The sequence below is a fragment of the Leptonotus elevatus genome, chromosome 17 (assembly GCF_054856555.1).
Source record: "Leptonotus elevatus isolate MCC_2025b chromosome 17, RoL_Lele_1.0, whole genome shotgun sequence".
NCBI classification, from domain to species: Eukaryota; Metazoa; Chordata; class Actinopteri; order Syngnathiformes; family Syngnathidae; genus Leptonotus; species Leptonotus elevatus.
Genome location: NC_141255.1, coordinates 2,159,395 through 2,181,120, shown reverse-complemented (window position 1 = coordinate 2,181,120; position 21,726 = coordinate 2,159,395). Strand labels below are relative to the sequence as shown.

General features: G+C 41.2%; 1 protein-coding gene across 2 annotated transcripts; it reads right to left on the bottom strand.

The window, feature by feature from the left end:
- Positions 1–591: 591 nt before the first annotated feature.
- Positions 592–21,693, bottom strand: sfmbt2 (Scm like with four mbt domains 2). Of its 2 annotated transcripts, XM_086060043.1 has the most exons (23): positions 21,538–21,693; positions 21,111–21,302; positions 19,266–19,357; positions 16,516–16,650; positions 15,130–15,230; positions 12,279–12,519; positions 11,187–11,201; positions 9,488–9,576; positions 7,830–8,079; positions 7,390–7,487; positions 6,649–6,747; positions 6,309–6,524; positions 5,089–5,215; positions 4,904–5,017; positions 4,747–4,789; positions 4,584–4,651; positions 4,317–4,450; positions 3,390–3,499; positions 3,133–3,308; positions 1,770–1,942; positions 1,436–1,696; positions 1,231–1,347; positions 592–1,149 (listed from the first exon to the last, which is right to left on the bottom strand). In XM_086060043.1, the coding sequence occupies exons 4-23, from the start codon at positions 16,598–16,600 to the stop codon at positions 1,009–1,011; spliced, it is 2,658 nt and encodes an 885-aa protein (XP_085916169.1). In that variant the 5' UTR covers positions 16,601–16,650; positions 19,266–19,357; positions 21,111–21,302; positions 21,538–21,693; the 3' UTR covers positions 592–1,008. The 2 variants fall into 2 exon arrangements, with proteins under 2 accessions (XP_085916169.1, XP_085916170.1); XM_086060044.1 differs by lacking the exon at positions 11,187–11,201.
- Between the last annotated feature and the right edge of the window lie 33 nt (positions 21,694–21,726).

The window sequence follows — 21,726 nt, the reverse complement described above, 5'->3', positions numbered from 1 at the left end:
GTAAAAAAAAAAAAGAGCAATGATGATGACATTTCCGAATGAACAATACTGAGCTCTTAAAAAAAAAAGAAATAAAAAAAAAAGAATTGCTTAGCGTTATTTACTTCAGAACCTAGCATGCTCGCTAGCTAGCTTAGCCAGTAACAGCGCGAAAACTCACGCTCGTCATTTTATTCATAATATGTCAATGTAAAGCGGCAATGTATTTTAAAAGTGTTATTGTACTTATTGCTTATTTTCACTTCTGTCATGTGATGTTTGTATACAAATTGTCTTATTTCGAGTTTGGGTTTCTGAAAAATATTGAACTTAAAAAAAACTTTTTGGGGTTCATACAGTCAGCGCACAATCGTTTATGTTCATATAAAAACGATCAAAATTCTTAAAGGGCCCGCTTGTCTTTGAACGATTGTGAGGACTTTATTTTGATAATCTTGTAAGGGGGGGGGGGGGTGTTGTCTATCAGGCAACAAAAAAGGAGGTCTTGTGTTAAGTTGTGTGACATCATATAATGATTGTTTCAGGTGGGAAAAAAAAGAAGTTACTTGTTGTTCATTATGTTGTCATGGTAACAAAACAAGACAAACATGCTACAAATCAATAGAAATTTTATTTTCTTGCTTTATCAAAATATCAGCAAACAAGACATTTGCATAGATGAACGAACAACAGCAGTCAGTTGGTTGGTTGGTTGGAGTTTACACAGCGAGCAACAGGAGCACATTTTGTGAGGAATAAAGTTTGCGGAATAAATTAAAAAGATCTTTCTGGGGGAAAAAAGTAAATAAAGCAGTAGAGCCTCATAAAGAGAGCCTGGCAATAAATAGTCCACATATATTAATTAATGGACTGTTAAATATGTATAAATTAAATGTAAATTGCTTGAACAATCAAAAAACAAGTCTGTTGGAATTTGTGTGTTCAGCGCTTTTCTTGCATGTTTTTGACGTTTCTCTCACAGCTTTGGATACATTTTCCTGCAAGGGGAAGGAGTACTAGAACCCGGGGTCAGTTCGCATACTGTCTGTAAAAAGCCACTTTGACGCGCTCAATGTGGTGGCAGAGTTTGATGGCGGGCCCGAGCTTCAGGTCCATGCACTCCTGCACGGTGGGCAACGTCAGTAGCAGCATGGCCTGGCCGTCGATGTCCTAGAAGCAAACGAGAATTAATGGGAGTCGGGTTCCGTCCAGGTGGGTGACGACAGCGCTCATGGGCCCGCTTTGGCTCACCTGCTCCTGGAAGATGTTGGCCAACGACGCGCAGTCAGTGGAGTTGATGAACTGGACCACTTCCTGTACGCTCCACTCCAGAGGGTTTCTGTCCAGAACTAGAGGCTCCTCCTCCTCCTGCATTGTATTTACATTTAAAATCTGAAGGTGGTCGCCTCAGGAAGAAAAAAAAAAAAAAAAAAAAGCACCAACGCATCTCTGTCACCTGTGCGTCTTCTTCTTTGGGTGCTTGATACTTGCTGACCTGTTGACGGGTAGACCTGCGCCGCCCCTCTGGCCCCTCCTGGCTGCCGGCGGTGGTATTGTAACTGCCGGCTGTCTCGGCTTTGCGCGACGCCGTCAGGCGGCGTGGGCGGGCCCCGCTCGTGTCCACCGAGGACGCGTCGGTCAGATAGTCGCGGGGTTCCGAGCTGGTGCCTTCGCTGCCCGACCGCGACGCCCCATCTTCTTCGTCTTCCTCACTTTCCTGAGACAGGACAGGAGAGTAAGCGATCGGACTATTTTTTTCCCCCTCAAATCTGCGGCAGCGGAAGTCGAACCTGAGCCGAGCCGGCGGCACTGTAGTCCACTGCTGAAGTGCGGCGCTTCTTCTGCACGAAGATGCTCTTCCGCTTCTTGCGCTTCGGTTTGAGCGGCTCTCCTGCTGCTGCTGCTGCTGCGTCCGCGCCTCCAGCCGGCTTGGGCAGCTTCCTTTTCTTCCCGTAGTAATATGCTGCACACATTTGAAACAACAATAAACATGGCAGGCGGAAGAGAGACTCACTTGCACTTTGTACTTATGTCGAAGCATCCTTTGCAACAGATGACTAATATTATTCCAGTTGTGAATTTTTTTCTTTTTCTTTTTAATTATTTGTATTGTATTTAACATGTAATTTCTGTATTTTTTTAATTTTGTAAATTATTTTTTCTTATTAAAAACACATTACAAAATTTTTTTTTTTTTTGGGTGGCTGGAACGGGTTAATCATTTCAATATTATGTCGAAGCATCCTTTGCAACAGATGACTAATATTATTCCAGTTGTTAATTATTATTATTTTTTTTTAATTATTTGTATTGTATTTAACATGTAATTTCTGTATTTTTTATTTTATTTTGTAAATTATTTTTTCTTATTAAAAACACATTACAAAATATTTAGGTTTTTTTGGGTGGCTGGAACGGGTTAATCATTTCAATATAAAAAAGTAGGGGTGTCAAAATAAGTGCGTTCATTTTTAGTTAAAATAAAGTTCCTTTAACGCCAGATAAAAAAAAAGTTTTAAACGTGCGATTAATTACTTGGGAAAGCCAGTTGCAACGCAGCACACGCGTCCACGTCAAAATCTTAGCAGTAATAAATGTAATAATAATGCATATTATTTGTGGAGACTGGGGTCAAGTTGTATTTTACAATTTTAAACAAGTGCAGAATTTCACAAGTTACTTCATGTTAAAGATTCTATAGCTTTTAAGATGATAAGAAAAATTCACTGGGCTGTCACCGTCTTACAAATGCAATGATGCCATCTAGTGGCAGAAAAATGACCTCAACACAAATCAATATCACATTCGTTTTGTACAGTACAGTGTGTCTTTTTAAAATTTTAACTCAATTTTATGAATTTTAACTCAATTTTATGAATTTTAACTCAATTTTATGAATTACTATGAAATTACTGGATCAATGACTAATCCCACTCATGTTAACAAGAGTATGAGAACTTAAGAAAAAAAGGTTTTATTGTACATTTATTGTAAATTTAGAACAGATACAAAATTTGCGATTAATCGTGAGTTAATTTGAATTGCCTGACACCCCGAATAAAAAAACATGTTCATGACGACTGCAACATCTCATCCGAAGTCGTAGAAAGTGCAGATTTAAACAAACGTATTTCCAGCGACGACGCCACTCACTGTATTTGGTTTTGGTCTGAACAAAGCAGCTCTCCGGGCACTTTTCGGGTACGAGCGCGGGTCCGACGAGATTGGGGCAGCACTGCAGCTTGACGCACACTTTGCGGCAGAAGTCCGGGATGAGCTCGGCCAGGCGGACGATTTTGATGCTGGAGCGGTACGTTTTCCCTTTGTATCTGGAGGAACCCGAGACGGGACCAATTTTAGCGGGAAGAGCGCGAGGACGGCGCTTGGACGCTCGCTGGCGTCGTCCTCACTTGGCTTTCAAGGTCTCCTCCTGGCAGTCCCAGCTGGGATCCTCCAGCTCCTGCAGCTCCTTGAGGACGCGTCCGGGCTTGTAGGCGGCGTTGATGAGCATGGAGAGGAGCTGCGGGGCGCACAAAAAAAAAAAAACACTCGTATGGAGGACCAAAAATGATCAAATAAAAAATAAATATGGATATAAAAAATTTCATATTTTTTTTAATATATGCAAATTGAAATAAAAATAATAATAAAAGATATACACGTAAATAAAAAGTAAAAACAGGATGAAAAAATAGATAAATCAATAAAAAATAAATCCACTCTGCTCTCATATTTTTCATGCCGCAGCAAGAAACGCGTCATGAAATGTTATTCAAATGAAGGGGCGGTCCTAAGTGTGTCTTGGGTGAAACTGACTTGACAACTCAAAAGTCGCAAGTTGTGATGATAAACAAGATACTTTGCTGGAGCGCTCCTTTGCAAGCCGTGGAGACTTCCTTGTTTTTGCCAGTGAGAGAACATTCCACCACTCAAAGGCAGTTGGCAAAGGCGGAGTCCAACCCGAAGACGTGTTGGCTTAGGACCGCCCCCTCATTTGAATAACATTTCATGCTGACAGTATCTATCTATTTATTGATATTTAAATCTATATATTTATTTTTCTATTTTTTGTTTGTCTCGTTTTTTATTTGTGTATTTATTTATGCATAAATAGATATTTTTGTGTTAAATTACCATTTACATAAATTCTTTAGTATTAAATTTTTGAATGATATTTTTCTACCTATTTTTATTTTCACTTTTATTTTGGCATTTTCGGTCCTCATTATTTCAATTGACTGTTTTACAGTTTTCTACTGTAAAAAACGTGCCTGGGCTCAATAAAGATTCGTTGAGAAACGGAGGACAAACAACGGCCACGTGATCGGTTCCCTCACCTCTTTGAGAACCAGAGTGCACTTGCCAGGCCCGACCGTCTGCGGCAGCTCGGCGATGCGCCCCTTGTTGAGGTACGGTCCTGAGAAGCAGCGATGGTTGACAAACACCTTGGAGCAGCAGTAGCGTCCATTGGCTGCCACGCGGGCGAGAAAACGTGACCAAAAAATGTAACTTAAATGAAGCCGTAATCATTATTTATTTCATCTCGTCTTTGTAGCATGAAGGAAATAAATGTGTCTGCATTCATTCCTTCATCCACTTGTTACCTGCGTCGTTGGGGGCAGGCTGGCAATGATTGGCGGGAGGTGGCTCCACAGGGTGAGAGGGCACCAATCTGTGGTGGGAGGGGGGGGGGGGGGCAAACAGCCACATCACAATTCCAAGAAAATTCAGCTTTCTTGGGAGAAATTTGTAAAGACATTTTCTTACGGTTTCTCTGGCTGGACAACTGCAATCTTCCGTTGCTTCCCGCCTGTGGAGGAACAGAAATATAAGTCTTTAAAAGTTGGTTGGATATGAAGAACATTCAAGGAAAAATTGTCCTTTTATGTGCCAATAAATGTGAAGTGTGTGCGTGCGTGCGTACAGGCAGGTTTCAGCGGCGGGTTCAGAGGGTACGAGTTGGCCTCGCACCAGCCCACAGGAAAGATGTCCATGGACTCTACGTCCACGATAGTCTCACAAAACTGCTTGGCCACACCTGTTGGCGGACCACGACGTTGACTCAAAACACATTTGAAACATTTATTATTATTACTATTTTTTTTTAACCTTCAAGTCGCAGCCACAGCAGGCGTCCTCGCACTTGAGTAATCTGGGCCATGCAGATCTCCGCCGGCCGCTCAGTGTGCACCGCCTCCAGCCACGTGTCCTTGGCAAATGCCCGAGTCTGCCACGTCTGTACGCACAGTAGCCATGTCATTAACTCATTTGCTCCCAAAAACGTATAAATACGTTCTATTTTAAATATGACCATGCTTCCAAAGACGTTTTTTTTTAAATGTTTTTTTTAATGCTAGAGCATACAGAAGGCTTTGATGCAGCCTCTGAACTGTTATTACAAAAACGCCAGCAGGTGGCAGCAGAGTATAAGAGATCGACCAGGGCCATGTTGCAAAGAACTATTTTCTCCACTGTTTTAAACAGATTTGTGAAACATGATGAAACTTAGCTATATTCTAACGCTAATTGCTACAAAACGGAAACAGAGCCGGGAGCGAAGGGGGTTGCTTCAGTGAAAATGGCTGGCAGTGAAAGAGTTCATAGTACTAGAGTATGTGAATGTCGATACTGGGGTGTCAGGCAATTAAAAGTTTTAATTGTAATTAATCGCATGGCTTCAAATTGTTCTCACGATTAATCGCAAATGTTATATCTGTTCGAAATGTATAAAATGTACAATAAAGTATTTTTTTCCTAAGTTTTCATACTCTTGTTAACAAAAGTGTCAAAATGTTAAACCAATAAAAACATGGCTGCATTTTTTTAGTCTTTGATACAGTAATTTAATAATAAATCATAAAATTGAATTACAAGATGTACTGTAAAAAAAACGAGTGTGATATTTATTTGTGTTGACGTCATTTTACTGCCACTAGATGGCATTATTGATGGTGGTGAAACCTGAATGCATTTTTCTCTTCATATTAAAAGCTATCTAATCTTTAACTTGAAGTAGCTTGTGAAATTCTGCACATTTTTAAAATTGTAAAATACAACTTCAGTCTCCACGCATATTTGCATTCCTATTAATATTTATTACTGCTAAATTTTGATGTTTGTTGCGTTGTGACTGGAATTCCCCCAGTAGTTAGTTATTAATCGCGCGTTAAAAAAAACAAGTGGCATTAAAGTAACTTCACTTTAAATGAATGCACTCATTTTGACACCCCTCGTCGATGCATGTGGGTTCACTGCAAACCGCTTTTTTCTTTTGACAGATTCGCTCCTCATTAAAACACACGAACGCAGTCATGGCGAGGATGCCTTACGTCAGGGAAGCGGGTGTCGGGAGCGGCTTCGGTGCCGCCCTGCTTGAGGTAGTCGGCCCAGTCGAAGTCCTGACCCTGGTATCCGCGCGGCCTCTCTAAAATGGCGCCATTCTTTAAGCACCACTGGATGGGCATGATGCCCGGAGAGTTGGCGTGACACAACGCCGAACGCGCCTCGCCGTCCACCGTGACTTGGAAGTAGTTGTCACTGAAGACCTGGAAGTGGACGCGCAATTTGGATTTCAGCGATGATAGCAACTTCAAAAATCGATATTATATAACACACACTCCAAAAGAAGCTTGTGAGCTCCGTGACGACCACAATGATGATGAGAATTACCTTGGTGACAGAAACGGGGCAGATCTGCAGGCACTCCCAAAGGGCCATCTCCAGCTTCATGCCCACTTTGAAGGCATGCGAAGGAAGATCGTCGTGGTCCTGACATGGGAGAGTCAAACAATGCCAGCCATTGTCAACTCATTTGGCTCCCAAAAACGTACGAATACGTTCTATTACAAATGTTTTTTTAAGTGTCCCAAAGACATATTTATGTGTTTTTAATTTATGCTAGAGCATACAGAAGGCTTTGATGCAGCCTCTCAACTGAAAAAATGGTTGAAGAAATGGTATGTATCACATAAACGGCCAGCAGGTGGCAGCACTGCAAAAGAGATCAACGAGGGCCATGTTGAAAAAAAGCTTTCATTTCTAAATAGATTTGTGAATAATGATGAAACTTAAGCTATAGTCTAATGCCTAATTGCTGCAAAACGGAAACAGATAGAAAAATACTTTTTTTCCTGATGAAAGAAGAGACTCTAATCTTTCTTTTGGTAGGTTCCATGTTTTTATAGCAATAGAACACAATATTCTGTGGGCCTTGCAAAATCAGTCCAAATCCAGTAGGAAGGGGATTTGCTTCAGTGAAAATGGCTGCGAGTGAATGAGTTAAGATGGATGAATAAACATCTCAGGTTTTTGGAAGCAAAACACAAAATGTGGTTTCTGGGGTTTCAGTTTGAATTGTTTTCTGTCAACTTATTATTTTTAAAAGTGCGAAAAGGTGACAAAAGCACTCACTTTGAACACCTCAAGCGGCACGGCACTTGTCTCTCCATCTCGTCTGGCGTCATCCAAAGCTCGCTCCCAGTCGGCGGCGTCCTTCAGGGACCGCAATTCTGTAAGAACAATTGGAACTACAGTCATTTCGGGACTATAAGCCGCTACTTTTTTCACTTGCATTCGACCCTGCGGCTAATACAAAGGTGCGGCTTATCCATTCGGTCACAAGGGGGCGCACTATAAAGGAAGCGCAAGAGCGTCAGGCAGAGCAAAACAAACCAAATGAGCCCAAATACAGTAGGAGAGACAATTTGCACCCTCATTATGGAAAAGAAAGTAGCGGTAACATTAAAACACCTGCGGCTTACAGTCGGGTGCGGCTTATAGTCCAGAAATTACTGCAAGTGTGCTAAATTACTTTTAATTGGCAAACGTGGTTAAGGATAGTAGCTGGTCACCTTTGGGCGGCTCCAAAGTCAGCCGATTTTCCTGCGCCCACCCAAAGGGTCGCAGCCTCACATCCAGGTAGAAGAGCCACGCGTCCCGCGCCTGGTGCTCGTCCGAGAGGCCGGCGAGGCGGAGACGCAGCCGGCCGCCCACGTTTTGGACAACGCGCGCCGCCCAGTACAGGAACGGGTCCGACGTGTCGCGGAGCTCCAGGACGGATCCCTGGGCGATCAGGTCCACTGTGTTCTTTCCTCGTAATGGCTACAGGGAAAAAAAAAGATGGAGGATGTGATTAGTCTGAGGCGGTTTCGCAAACTAGGGTCTGCAAAGCATGGCCTCGGGGTCCATGAAATCATTTGCAATACATTATGTCCTAGCATAAAAGGGGTAGTCAACCGTAAACATATCTTGACAATAATATGTTACATGTGACCTCACTAGTCTAAACATGACATTCTGATTAATATTACATTTGTGGAATATGAGTTATGCAGCAAAATGCAACCATGTTTATCCATCTCAGGGGGGCGGCCATTTTGCCACTTGCTGTCGACTGAAGATGACATCACAGTTGGTCAGGGCTCAGGCAACGACCAATCTCAGCTCACCTTGTTTTCTGAAGCTGAGCTGTGACCGGTTGTTACCTGAAAGCTGAGCAACTGTGATGTCATCTTCAGTCGACAGCAAGTGGCAAAATGGCCGCCTTCTGATATAGATAAAAAGTGCTAGATTTTGCTGCTAAACTCATATATCCACTAACACACGATTAACCAGAATATCATATATAGACTAATAGGGATGCATAGAACATATTGTCAAGAATTGTTTTTTGGGTCGACTTTCCCTTTAAAGGGCATATCTAAAAAATTAGGACAGACGCAACAAAAATAAATTCTTCCCTACCTTTGCTATGAGCAAATCTGATGTCACTTTTATTTGACATAATTTATTTGCAAAGGCTTTTTTAAATTTTTATTTATCAAGTAAAGGCATCTTTTCTAGAATGAAATGCATTTTACAAGTGTGTGTTTTAACTACTAAATATTTTATTCTATAATGTTGCACATTTTTACCTCTAAAAAACATGAATTTGTTAATGTAAGGTTTTCTTTTAAAGGCAACTTTTTAAATCCAAAAGCATTCAGTCAGGTTTAATTGGTGTTGAAAATTGTTCTCCCGTTAAAAAAAAAAAAACACCAACAAAAAAACCTGCTCGAGGAGCGCTAAAGTGGAACTTTCACTTTCCCTTTGACACCCAAATGCATGCAAGTCGATCAAAGATAACCTTAAAGCAGATTCCTCAGAATGAATTGAAAATATGACTTATCAGACATTTTAGAAATATTTGTTTCTCTATATTTGCTCACACTACGAAATAGTATTAACAGTTGAATATTACACAAAATAAAATGTCGGTGACACATGATTTGAATACGTGCAAACCGCGTCCATCCCATTTTTGATGTAAATCCAACACTTTTTTTTTTTTTTTGTAGCGGAAACAAGGTTCCAATGATTTCCCAACATGTGGAAACGTCAACAAGCGAGCCCGCATCTATACACACACGCAGTTGCGCACACACACACACACACACACACACACACACACACACACACACACACACACACACACACACACACACACACACATTGACGGACACACCCTCACCCCCTCCAGCAGGTTAGCAGGCGCCGTCCTGGAGCCAGTCAAGTCGCCAACCAGGAACTCGGTCCAGTCTCCGTGTTTCTCCCGGATGGCTGCAAACGCACGGAATAAAAGCAAACAACGTAGAAGAAAATGAAACAATATCAACAATTCACATTCGCGCCAAATTACTACTTTCTGGCAAGCACGCGTAGAGTTTCTACTTTTTGTGCTCGCTTCATGATTGCGTAATGGAATAAATACGCCGTGCTTATAAATAGCTGACTGAGTCAATCAATGATTTGATTTCATAATTAAGATACCTAATGGAAATTGAACATGTTTATTTTTTTGCTTGTAAAATGACTATTAAATCTCATGTTGCCGCTTACGAGCGTCTTCTCTTGTTGCTACTGTGCTGGACACGTTTTGCATGCACACAAGCACTCCTGTGTGCAGAAATAGATCAACTATTTTTACATGTCCTGCGCAGCAGCCCCCCCCCCCCCCGCACCCCCCCCCCCTCCATACTCTACCAACGTGGACAAACAATTTGCTTTTTCTCCATGTTTCCATTCCGAAGGCGGCTCACACACGCATGCTCGACTTTCACATAACATCAAGTGCATAATTAACCTTGAGGGAGGGGATTTTACACCCCCCCCCCCAATAACACGCATGCACGCAGACAAGCTCCCCTCCCCCGCAGGCCCAGACTGCACCAAAGCTCAAGTCTCCACAAATATGCCGCCGTTAAAACAACAAGCAAACAAATATGAATATATGTATGACATTAGCATATTTAGCTTCTTCGCGCACAAGCAGCTTCAGTTTGGATAATCAACGTGGCTGTTAAAAAATGATAAAAAGCAGATGCCGTTCAGCGCTTAATGGGTGCAAATTGACTTGGGTTCCCGCACGAGTCGCTACTTCCAGAACTCTTAAAAGGAGGCGCAGGATGTACCGAAATGGCCCATTTTCATTTTAGCGATGGTTTCGTCAGAATCAAACGTCGCGCTTCCTGTCCGTCCCGAACGACAAGGCGGGCAGCCATTGGAGGGATCGAAATGCGACACATCTTCCACTTTTGCTTAGTCGGGATTTTTCTTTTTTTTGTGGGAGTGAAAATTCACTCCAGTGCGAAGATGCTTGCCTTTACTGACCTCGACGCGCCAGCCGCAGCCAAAACACAGCACGAGCATGCGGGGAATGTCGCCCTTGCGCAATTAACACTTGAATGTTGTGTGTGCGTGTGTGTGTGTGTGTGTGTGTGTCAATGCCGGGAGTCAACAGCAGCCTCCAAACGACATTTGTTGTAGAAGTAAAAATGTTGTGCTGCAGTGCAGGCTCAAGTGGGGAATAATGATTTAACAAAAGAGGTCCCCAATATTAGCAATCGAGCAGCTTTTTCTTGTCAAATTCAGGATTTGCAAAACGACTGTAACGACTAAATGAATCCAGTAGATGGTGGCTTTTTAAATCGCTATAGATTGGGCAAGTGCAACATTTGCGCCGTGTCATCAACCCCCCCCCCCCTCGTTTATCTGCTTCTCTCAGTCTCATGTTATCGCAGAGCGGCACCAGCGCAAGGTGCGCTCGTTTTTTTGTGCGTGTCGCTTATCACTTGCCGTGCAAGCAGCAAGAGGGCTGAGAGGACATATCCTACGAAGGAGGGGGGACGGGGGAGGGGGGGGGGGGGGTTGAGGCTCATGCAGCAGCTTACCTTTTCTCAGCTTATCTGAGAGACAAAAAGAGAAGAAACCAATGAAGAAAGTAGAAGCAGCAGCTTAGTGTTTTATAGATATGATAAAAAAAAGGGGGCGGAGGCTTTTGTTTTGTGTCAGTGATTCCCAACCAGTGTGCCGTGAAAAGGATCCAATTCCATTGAAATTGTTTTCTAAAGTAAAATAATGCATCTCGGCTCAATAATATGGAAGACCAAAAATGGCAAAATCAAAAATACAAGTAAAAAAAAAAAAGATATAAAAAAATACAATTTGAAAATTACAAAAAAATGAACATACAAAAATAAAAAAGGGGGGGGAAAACAAATGTAGAAATAAATACAAAAATATATAAATATAATGCGCTCATACTTATTTATTTCATGTTGCAGACGCCGTCAGCAAGAAATGCGTAGTGAAATGTTATTTAAATAAGTGGGAGGTCACAACGGTTTGCATGGAGGGCTGCAGCAATGGACGACCAATTTCTACACTGTCAAATTTGCGACTTGAATGTCGAGTTGCTCGACAATTTCACACAAGTTCCTGCAAACAACAGGGTTCCATTGTTCCGCGCGCGTAAAAGCTCAGTCCTCGCTGTGGAACGGGGCAGAGAATGACATGTCGATCAACCAATAGGCGAATAGTGCAACCCAAGACACACTTAGTACCGCCCCCTTTATTTGAATACCATTTCATGACACATTTCATGCTAAATAGCGTCTGCAGCATGAAATAAATGAGAGCAGAGCATTTTTAATTATTGATTGACATTTAATTCTATTTATATATTTATTATTGTATTTCCACAATTTTTTATTTTTTTATTTTTAGAATATTTTTTATTTTTTTATTTTTAGAATATTTTTTATTTTTTTATTTTTAGAATATTTTTTATTTTATTTTCACTTTTATTTATGTATATATGTTTGTTGTTTTTATTTCCATTGATATAAATTTTTGTATTTATTTTTTCATCCGTTTTTATTTTCAGTTGTATTTTTTTTAATTTTGCTATTTTTGGTCCTCCATACAATAACGGTGGGGAAACACTGTATCCTGTTCCTTCAATCTGCATATATGCAAGTCACCTTGCGGGGGCTCGAGGGTCTTGCGGTTGTGGGCGCACCAGCCCACCGGGTGCAGCTCGGCCGTCATGACGTCGCACCAGAAGTCGGCCCGGCGGTCGTCGCCGTAGCCGCTGAAGCGCAGTAGCAGCAGCTGGCCACACGTGGCCACGATGGTGGCCACCCAGTACGTGTCGGGCGAGCCCTTGTTGGCCACCTCCAGCTTCATGCCCGGTTGGAAGCTGCTCTGCAGGCTGACCTCCACCTGTCAACCACACCAACGATAAGCGGACTAATGCGATGACGGGGAATCTTTCCAGCATCTAAAAAAAACATTTTGACGGCTCCCCTCTTTGGTGGAGATTTTCATGCATGCCAGATCCGCCACACCAGCATCTACCGAAACTCAGACACAATCTGTTTCCTGCTCAGGTCATTGAATCGGTGGAGGCTGGCTGGTGTCTGCGGATCTCACGCGGCTTCGTCTGTCCTTCCTTCCTTTTCTCGGTCTCTCCTTTGGTCTCTTGAGGCCTCCCTGATTTTATGTTTTTTGGATTTGTTGGGGTCTGGATGTTTCTTGGGCTGGGGAGGAGTTCTGGTGGGGGGTGTCTGGTCGGTGCTGGATTTCACCTTCCTTGGTTTTCTTTGGTCCCCTCGGGTCTCCTGGTGTTCGGTTTAGGTGAACGGTATGAGATTTTTTCTAATAGGTTTTCTGGTGCGCTAACAAATACACGCACGCACGCACGCACGCACGCACGCACGCACATACACATACTCACCCACACACACACAAAAAAAAAAAAATATATATATATATAAAAAAAATAATAATTAAAAAAATAATAATAAAAGAGCAATGATGATGACATTTCCGAATGAACAATACTGAGCTCTTAAAGAAAAAAGGGGAAAAAAATAATAATAATAAATAAATAAATAAATAAAAAAAACATTTTGTTGTAAAAGTAATAGGGCTGGGGGAAAAAAAGTCAATCAAGTCGTTTGGGACAACCGCAAAAATGCGTCCATCCCAGCTATTTTAATAACTTTAAAAAAACATATTTGCGGCACCTGCAAGTTGCCGGAACCAATATTTCGTGTTTCCGCACGGACACTTATTGCTAACGGACTCCGGCCGGCCATCACACTACTAAGATGCTTTCCAGGGTTTGTGGCCTCTTTAGACTGAAAAGGGAGAAAATGATCATCGCATGGCCTGATGTTTGTAACAAAACAATCCGCGTTTAAAAAAAAAAAAAAATCGCTAAAGAAATAATAAAAGAGTTCTAATTTATTGGAGCCAAACACACGTAAGATGGTGGCCTTACGTGCGTCAGCAACGAGACAAGGTGGTATCGACTATCTATGACTCACTCCTCCAAGCGTAGCATGCAGGCTAAACCATCCAGAATTTGCCATAAGGACTCTTACTACGGTTTTACGCCACTAAAATGTGCAATAACCGAACCAAATTGACACAGTTGGCCACAGTTTCCTGAACAACACACGCAAGGGAGTTTGCAAACGCGGACGTTAAGAAACAAACTCACTTTGCAATACCATTGGCTAGATTAGCATTAGCTAGTAGCATTATCAAGTACGAAGCTACAATAAGCGAGTAGGGCTACTCGTGATGTTTATGGATTTAAAATGGAATGCAACCAAAGAAAAACATCAGGGTGACGGCGCGGGATCCTGGAAATATAGTTATTTGAAAAACCTTTCCGTGCCGCGTCAACCGCCAGAGGCTGCCAATGAGGCTTAGGAATCATAAAGCGCTATTTAAGTGCACTCCATTTACCATTTAATATTGTGATCAAATTGAAGTTTTCATATGTTGGACTATGAAGTGATTTTCAGGAAAAGGACGGTAAGTAAGTGATTTGAGTTAATTTGAGCTAATGCTATCCGCAAACCGTTAAGCATAGGCTACATTTTGTTTGTATTTGTGGCATTTGTGTACAGAAGATTAAGTAACAATGACAATCTACAGCCACTAAATTCAACTCGCGTACAACATTACAGGAAGAAAAAAAAAAATGGCGGGGGTGGGGCGATTACCCGACTGAATAATCAATAGGAGACTCAATTTTTTTTAAAGTCGTTAGTGACAGCACTAATTAATTAACATACTCACCCACACACACACACACACAAAAAAAAAAAAAAAAAATATATATATATATATATATATATATATATAATAAAAAATAAAAGAGCAATGATGATGACATTTCCGAATGAACAATACTGAGCTCTTAAAATATTAAAAATAAATAAAAAAAATAAAATACAAAAAAGGAGACTCGATTTTTTTTAAAGTCGTTAGTGACAGCACTAATTAAAAGTCATCAATATTGTTTGTACAAGAGTTTCAGCTATCTGGAATGTACGATATCGCCCCTCATTTCTCCGGGGTTCACTGTAAAAGGGAAGTCAGAAATAAACAATGACCACCCATGTGACTTCCTGCTGCATCACTGCAAGTGTGCTGGATCGCTCTGCTTGGCTTATGTAACGCGCTGCTCGTGCGTGTGTGCGTGCGTGCGTGCGTGCGTGCGTGCGTGCGTGCGTGCGGAAGGTCCCAAGAGAAAAGAGCGTTCGCGAGCGGGAACGATGAGCGCCGTACTTTACTGGATGGCATCTTTCCGGGTGCGCTTCCACTCGCATCGCCGCAGAAAAGCGGAACCCACGCGGCCTCGTTACTTCCTGGCTGACATGTTTGTTCAAACAACAACATCTCAGCCCGAGTCATTGTTGGACATCAAAGCGAGCACTTAATGGATAAAAGCAATGCCTTCTTTTGTGTTGTGTGTTCTTGCTGTGCGTCAGAAGGAAACGTTACCAGAGGCGGCTTTTAAGCGGGTCGACTCACGTGTTTGAAAGCGGTGTGCGGGGCGGCGGAGGCCCCCGTCTCCTCCATGTACTCCTGCCAGTTAAAATATGCCTCCTCTTGCTCCTCCATGGGCTCTGGGTCTAGTTTGACGAGAAAACCAACAGCAAAATGACACACGGAGCCAATCTCTGCAGGGACAGGTTTTTTTTTTTGCAAATGGTTAAAAAGACCCGAAAATAGTCGCTTCAAAGCAAAATGCCGGACTTCCTGTGTTTTTTTGATGATGGCTTCTAGAGGCTTTTTTGTAGGTCTACTCGTGATGGGCATGCCTACCAAATTTTATGTTGCTAAGTACACTGTAAAAAAAAATAAAAAATAAGAGTAATATTTACTTTTGAAAAAACTAGTAAAGTTTTTTCACTTAGAAATTGTAAGTACATTTTACAAGGAGAGTTTTGAGTACATTTTACCAATAAAAAAAAAAAATCAAATAAAGTTACGTAAAGTTTGAGGAATGAACCATCAACCTTCAGGTTAGGAGACTGCCACTCTACCACCTGAGCCATGCCGCTCCTGCAGTGTGTTTTTAAATTGATGGTGTCAGGCAGAATCCTTGTACCTCCAAGAGAGCAGTTTTGGACACACCAGTAGTTTAGTGGCAAACAGAAACAGCAAGAGTGGCATGGCTCTGGTGGTAGAGTGGCAGTCTCCCAACCTGAAGGTCATGAGTTCATTACTTAGAATTTCGGACTGAAAAAACTTTTGCTAGTTTTTTTCAAGTAAATATTACTTCTTCTTTTTTTAACAATGTAAATCTGGCTTCGGGGCGGAATTTTCAAAATAAATCCAGCGGGCAAGAAATTACCCTTAAACAGCGGTCTCAAAGTAAAATCGAGATTTTTTGTGCGTCTGCTCATGGTAAGAGATGTGTACCAAATTAGAAGTTGCTAAATCCAACTGTCTTTTTCTTTTTTTATTATTCAGGGCATAAGGATACCTGGAAAATAAACCTAAAATGGTTGCTAAAATCAAAGTGGTTGACTTAATTATTATATGCTAAATATAACTGGCTTTGTGGTCTGAATTTTCAAAATAAATCCAGTGGAGAAAATTTGCTGCTTCAAAGCAAAATGGCTGACTTCCTATATCTTTTTGGGCATGGGTTCCTGGGACTTTTTAGCGAGTCTACTCATGAGGGACATGCCTGCCAAGTTTAATACAGCCAAGTGAAACTGGCATCAGAAGTTGAATTTTCAAAAAAAAGAAATTAAGGGCACAAAAGAAAAAAGACAAAAAAACGAAAATGTTCTCTTTCAACCAAAAAGCCTGACTTCCTGGTTTGTTGGGCACTTTTTTGTGAGGATAAACAAGCCTACCAGTGCCCGGTGCAACAGATTTCACGTTAAAAAAAAAATAAAATCTCACCTGAGTTCAGCTCCTCCTCTTTCCCGTTAGTGGGACAGACGGGCGGCTTGGGTGCCTTCAACTGATCCTGGGCCAGCGAATGCATCCTCGCAACCTCAGACCCCGTCACTGCATCGTACGCTTCTTATGAAACACCTGCATAGAGAAAAGAAAAATAGACTTCGTTACATAACATTTTCCAAGGAAGCACAAACATAAAAATGCGGTCGGTTCCTTAATAACTGTTGCCAGGAAGTTGTCGGCGAAAAACAAAACGCCAAGCCCGGTCGGTAAGGCACAACCCCCTCCTTGGCAGAGGTAACTTTTAAATCCGCAAATAGGTAAGCCAAAAAAATGCTGTTATCATTCCCGGCAGTGTATGCGATGTACCGGCAGAATACATGGACCGTGCACAGCTGAGCTGCCATGAGATAAGCAGCAAAGCGGCAGAACTGGAAAGACATGAGCCACACTCAAAGAAGTGCAAAGTCATCTCACTTTTTACAGTACAGGAAAAAAAAAAAAAAAAAAAAGAAGTTTGAAAGCGAAGATAATTGTGATAATTACTCGTCTGACATGCAATCATCGGCAGAATTCAGACAATGTAACAAAGAGTTTTTAGGCCACACTGAAAATAAAATAATTACACGCATGAACAAAATTAAATTGTCGTTTCCTGAGAATAAAGACATGTTTTTGAAGGAAAAAGTTGCTATTCAAAAGAATAAAATTGAATTAGTTTGAGGAAAAGTCACAGTCACAGTGAAAGAAGTTATATGAGAATAAAGTTGGATTTGTAGAGGAAAAAGGTTTTAATTTCACAAAATAGTCAGATTTACGAGATGAAAAAAGTCATAATCTCATGGGAATCAAAATGGAAATATCATGAGAATAAAGATGTCATTTTTCCCCCAAGATTAATTTAATCCTGTGGGAATTTTTTTCAAAGATTATTTTTATAATAATAAAACAAAAAATATTCATCATAAAATAATAAAAGGATGGTATATACTTTTTGATGTTGAAATCTTACAAGATTAAAGCCAGATTTATCAAGAAAACAAACATATAAGAAGAGCTAATTAGACAAAAGCGGATGTTGTAATATTACAAAAAAAAAAAAAATTTTTTTTTTCTAATTTGTATTTAAAAAATCTTGGGGGAAAAAAATGCAGTTTTATTTTACCAATAGTTACGAATTTACAACTTTTCAGGGTGGCCTTAAAACACTTTTTTGCTAAACTAAAAAGGCCATTTCTACACAATATTAAATCAAAAACTTAACCATAAGGTTACACTGAGTGTGTACACGCACACGCACACACACACACGCACCCTACAGTGGCTCCTGCATACAGCTAGTCCGTAAACAACAAGCTGAGCTAATTTGTCTCACATGACGCCACCCCCCAAAACACACACACACACACACACACACACACACACACACACACACACACGTCTTGTGTTTGTCATCCAGTCCTGAAGAAGCAATGACTGGTCTCCGCTGTCAAAAGTGCACTCAAGTAACAAACAAGTGCGTCAAATGAGGTGGGCAAAAATATTAGAAACAACTTATAGTCAGCGTGACGCTCTACTTATTTGATTTGTGCAAAGAATACACAACAGGAAATGCGTCAGTGGCCAAAGACTTTGCTCATTTCCCTCCCTAAGTCAGGCTGACACTTATTATCTGTGTAAACATATTTTACACGCTTAATACTTTTCTCTGAAAGGGTGGGGGGGGGGGGGGGGGCTCAAAGAATGTTGCTTTTTTTTAAGATACAAAATGGCTGAACGATTTATGCTGACATCTTTTTTTTCCCCCCACATTCGAGCTATTTTTTGTTTTGTGCCGGGCGGGTTTGGAATCTTGCGTTGTTTGGCGCTGAAAGCTAATACATGTGATGCTAATGACTCATGTTTATAAAATGGCAGCGAGATGATTTTCAAATGAAGAAAATCTCTCCATGTTTTGAGGGTTAAGGTTTGGTTTGGGTTGATGAATTTGCTGAAAATGTAACATTGCCCAGTTTGGCCGTTTAATTATCAATTTGACGGAGTCAGTATAGCTCAACCGCTTGGATTTGACATCCAGCACCGTTTTTATGTTGCAGAAGATTAAGATGGTCAATCTCATCTTGTTGCATCAATTCTTAGACAAGTTTAGGCGACTCACACACTCTTTAACAAAGCATGTATACGTTTCGTGTAAACATGTTTGCACAAATGCGTGTGTCGCAAGCGCGAGGAAAGATAACCAAGTTCATGGAGTGAATTCAGCTCCAACCGTGCGATGACTCAGCGTGACTCACAGCACATTTTTGATTTGAATGTCTGGAAATGTATTGATTTATTTTTGCCACCAAAATCCCTCTTTCAGTCTTGTTTTGGTTGTGTGGTGCAACAAAGTCATTTTATTTTCACAAAAAAAAGCATGTTTTCTCTACTTTTTGGTCAAGATAGTAACAAACTTCTTATCTTGGTGCGAGCAGACAGCCTACACTTACCTTAGGTGCTTAAAAATATATTGATTTGTCTTCTAACTGCACTAAGAAAATAAATCGGCCAGTTTCTTCTTGCTAAAGGGTTACAAGCTTAATTTCAAATCTTTTTTTTTTATTATTATTTCCCATTAGCCATGTGCACGTGCCCTTCACGAAAGCAGCGCCAAAAGCTTTAATGGAGGATTTAGCAGATTAACTACAGCTGCACGGCCGCGCCTTTTATTGCATTAGCGCCTATTAAGGTTCTCCCTCTTTTAGACTCACCCGCAGAGGTGGACGAGCTTCCTCCAACTGCAAGGTTTGCTGCGGGGCGGGTTCTTTTTCCTCTCGCTTCTCCTTCCAAGTTCTCAATGACGCTTTGGGAAAGGAGAAACATCTTTTTACAGGAGAACAACCTCATGGCACACTAACAAACTCGTAAAAAAAAATAATAATAAAAATAAAAAAAGAAGAAAAAAAGATTGCATTTTTTCCCACGATAAAAATTCTTAACCATACAAGTACTGTTTGGTTAAAAAGTATATATATCTTTTTTAGTTAAAGTTGCAACCATGAATTAAGTTTTCACTTTTTTTTTTTTTGATGAGTTTGATTTACTGGAGGTAAGTTTTGAATGCTGTAATGCTACAAGAAAAGGCAGTTCAGATTTTAATTCAACATTTTTATAGCAATTTTTTTTTCTAGGGATAAAAACTAAGAATAATAGGTTGTTGTTGTTTTTTTTACATAGAAAGTAATATTACTTTCTATGTAAAAAAAAGTTAAACCAGATGGAATCCTAAATGGCTAAACACAAGGGTCACGTATAGTTTGCCCACCTGTAACCCAGTTTTGGCCCATTCAGATCACAGTTCAAGGCCATAAAAGCAAACACAGGTGTTACACACATGACCCCCCCACATGAAATTACCCATTTGGAACCCACCTAAGACCCAATCAAAAACCCATGTAGGCCCATGTGGGCTAACACAGGTGTGCCCCTGGCGGAACCCATGGAGCAAAACCAGATGAGATGGAACCCATGCCCATGTGAAAGCCCACTTGAGGCATAATGTTGGGTGGGATATGACTAGGGGGGTAATCTTATGAATTAAATCCCCCAAAAAGTTGTTGTAAATTATATTTTTGGAAGAAAGGTCTGAATAAAATCGTCACAATTTTCACTACATCTAAAAAATAATGTAATAATAATAATAATAATTTAGGGATTGTGTTCTTTACTTTTATTATTAAAAACAAAATATCTACGACAATTCTAAAAGCGTATAATTTTAATCTGTCTGATTTAAAAAGGCAGCAAGTTTTAACCGAGTGCCCGGAAATGAACATTGGAAATTAGCACAACTGCGCACATTTTGGTATACGCGATCCTCAAAGTGAAAGAAGTAACGTCGTCGCGTTGTGTTCGGTGCGGTCGTCATGTCATGAGAAAGAGAAGGAGGAGGAGGAGGAGGCTGAGGAGCAGGCTGAGGAGCAGGCTGCCTCGGCGGAGAGTCATGTACTTTACACACTGCAAACTGCGGCGGAAAAAAACCCGCACGCACTCGCACCGTGCTCACTTTGAATTTAATTCACTAAATCTCTTGTGTGCGCACCAAAAGAGACCAAAGTGGGCAGTTGGCACGATGCGGGTGTATTTTTTCCTCGCTCAAAAGATCTTTTAAAGTGGCAGTTGATCAGCGCAGCGCCATGTTGGTCGGAGTGACGCTGCCTTTGAAATTTTGTGCTGCTTTACTTTTTTGTTAACGCACCTTTCCTTGGCCACAAAAAACAAACAAAAATTAAACAAACAAACAAACAAAAAACAGTGAGTCATCAGCATTGGCTCATTTATAAACTACGTCAATATACTGTGACATCTTTCAAAGCGACATTTCCGGGTCAAAATAACAACCGCATCACAAAGACGTTTATTAGCACGAGACACTTGAAGCAAGTTAAGCTAGCGAAAACACTTTTTTTTCCCCAATATAAAGCGCCAATGGGGAGCTTAAACGCTTTCAAGCAAGAGGACATAAGTCCCTCCATGTTTATTTGATCGACAAAAACGCGAACTACAGCAGCATAAAGTGACCCCCTCCCACCCAGCGGAGCCGTCACCTGTCTTACCTGGCCGCGTTTTTTCCCCCCTTGCCCTTCCAGGACACTTCCGGCCGGAGCCCCCCCGCTGGGTTTGCTCCCGCCTCGCCTCGGCAGAGTCAGCACGTCTCTCCGCTCCCGCTGCTGCCCCCGTTCCAATATGGCATCTCGCTTCTGCGCATGCGCATAACATCGACCCCCTCGTCTGAAGCCTTCAATGACCTTAAGTGCAGTAAAATAAAAAAATAAAAATAGACTCAGCGACAGTTCATGGCAAAATTCGACATTTTGATCAGGATACTATCTAATCAGAATAATTAAAAACCCTTAAAAAAAACATCTTATTGACAAATATTAGACGTTAGTTCACATAAAGACGTTACCAAATACACTACAAGCTTGGTTGCCTGGCCATTTGGCTCGCGTGCAAAAGCACTACATAATTTTCTTTGTTTACCAGTATTTTCTTGTCCACTTTACTTCCCCCAACAAAAAAGGCTCTCCAGTAGTTGAGTAAACTGCTTCATCCGCGTCTCCTCCTTCCTTGTTAAGTCAACAGTAGCCTCTAGCGGCGGCAAGCAATAGGGCAAAGCTTTATGACGGAGACAAACAACGAAATAAAAGAGAGTAAATTCATCTTTGAACG